The 978-nt window shown below is 44.9% G+C and overlaps 1 protein-coding gene across 1 annotated transcript; it reads left to right on the forward strand.

The window, feature by feature from the left end:
* The first annotated feature begins 291 nt into the window (after positions 1-291).
* LOC149160956 (uncharacterized) lies at positions 292-978 on the forward strand. The gene has a single exon (XM_089434742.1). The coding sequence runs from the start codon at positions 292-294 to the stop codon at positions 976-978; it is 687 nt and encodes a 228-aa protein (XP_089290868.1).

The following is a 978-nucleotide window of genomic DNA, read 5'->3' on the forward strand; positions in this document are numbered from 1 at the left end:
CTCAGGCAGATATGCCAAGCTGACTAAGTACTACAAGCCCACCCCCAATAGTGAATCATGAAGCTAACTTCATGGAATTTAAGAGGGCTCAATAGCCCAGGGAAACTCAGATTAATAAAAAACATGATAAAGCAGGAGTAGCCGCAGATTTTTTTTCTTCAAGAAACGAAGTGTAATAGTATTACTCTTGGAAACATTCTCTCCAGGGCATGGCCAGGTTGTCACTCGGTCGCAGTGGATGCCTCAGGGGCATCGGGAGGACTGGCTATTGCCTGGAATACACAAGCGATAATGCTATCAGACATTCATGCTTCTCATCACATTATCCAGGCCACTTTCCACATCATAGGCACCAACATCCATGGCCATCTTACCAACATTTATTTCCCACAGGAAGCAAACAACAAAATCGTTGTACTAAACACTATAGAAGCGCTCAATCTTAATAGAGTCCACCCTCTCTGGATTTTGGGGGGCGATTATAACATGATAACTAAGTTAGAGGAAAAGAAAGGAGGGCGAGCAAGGCTGGAGCAGGAAGATGCCCATTTCAAAGAATTCATCCAAAATAATTCACTAATTGACATGCAATTCTGCAACGGCACGCACACTTGGAGCAATCGAAGAACAGGAAGGCAACAAATCGCATCCAAACTAGACAGATTCCTCATTTCTGACAATGCGGTGCATCTTGGAGGCGATATAGCAGCATCAATTCTCCTGTACTCTCGCTCGGATCATTGGCCTATCTCCCTCCAGTGGCAAAGACTGGGCAATGCCACCAGACGACCATTTCGCTTCGAAGCGTTCTGGCTCACCCATCCCGCCTTCAAAGACCTCATCAGATCTACATGGAACACCTTCCCTCAGCCAGAAGGCACAAAGATGTCTCAGTTTCAACAGAAACTCAAATTTCTTAAAGCCCAAATCAAGCGCTGGAATAGAGATACTTTTGGCAATATCTTTCAAGTGCAATAG

Source organism: Pinus tabuliformis, chromosome 5_2 (assembly GCF_031772625.1).
Source record: "Pinus tabuliformis cultivar Carrire ecotype Pingquan chromosome 5_2, CPIR1, whole genome shotgun sequence".
Taxonomy (NCBI): Eukaryota; Viridiplantae; Streptophyta; class Pinopsida; order Pinales; family Pinaceae; genus Pinus; species Pinus tabuliformis.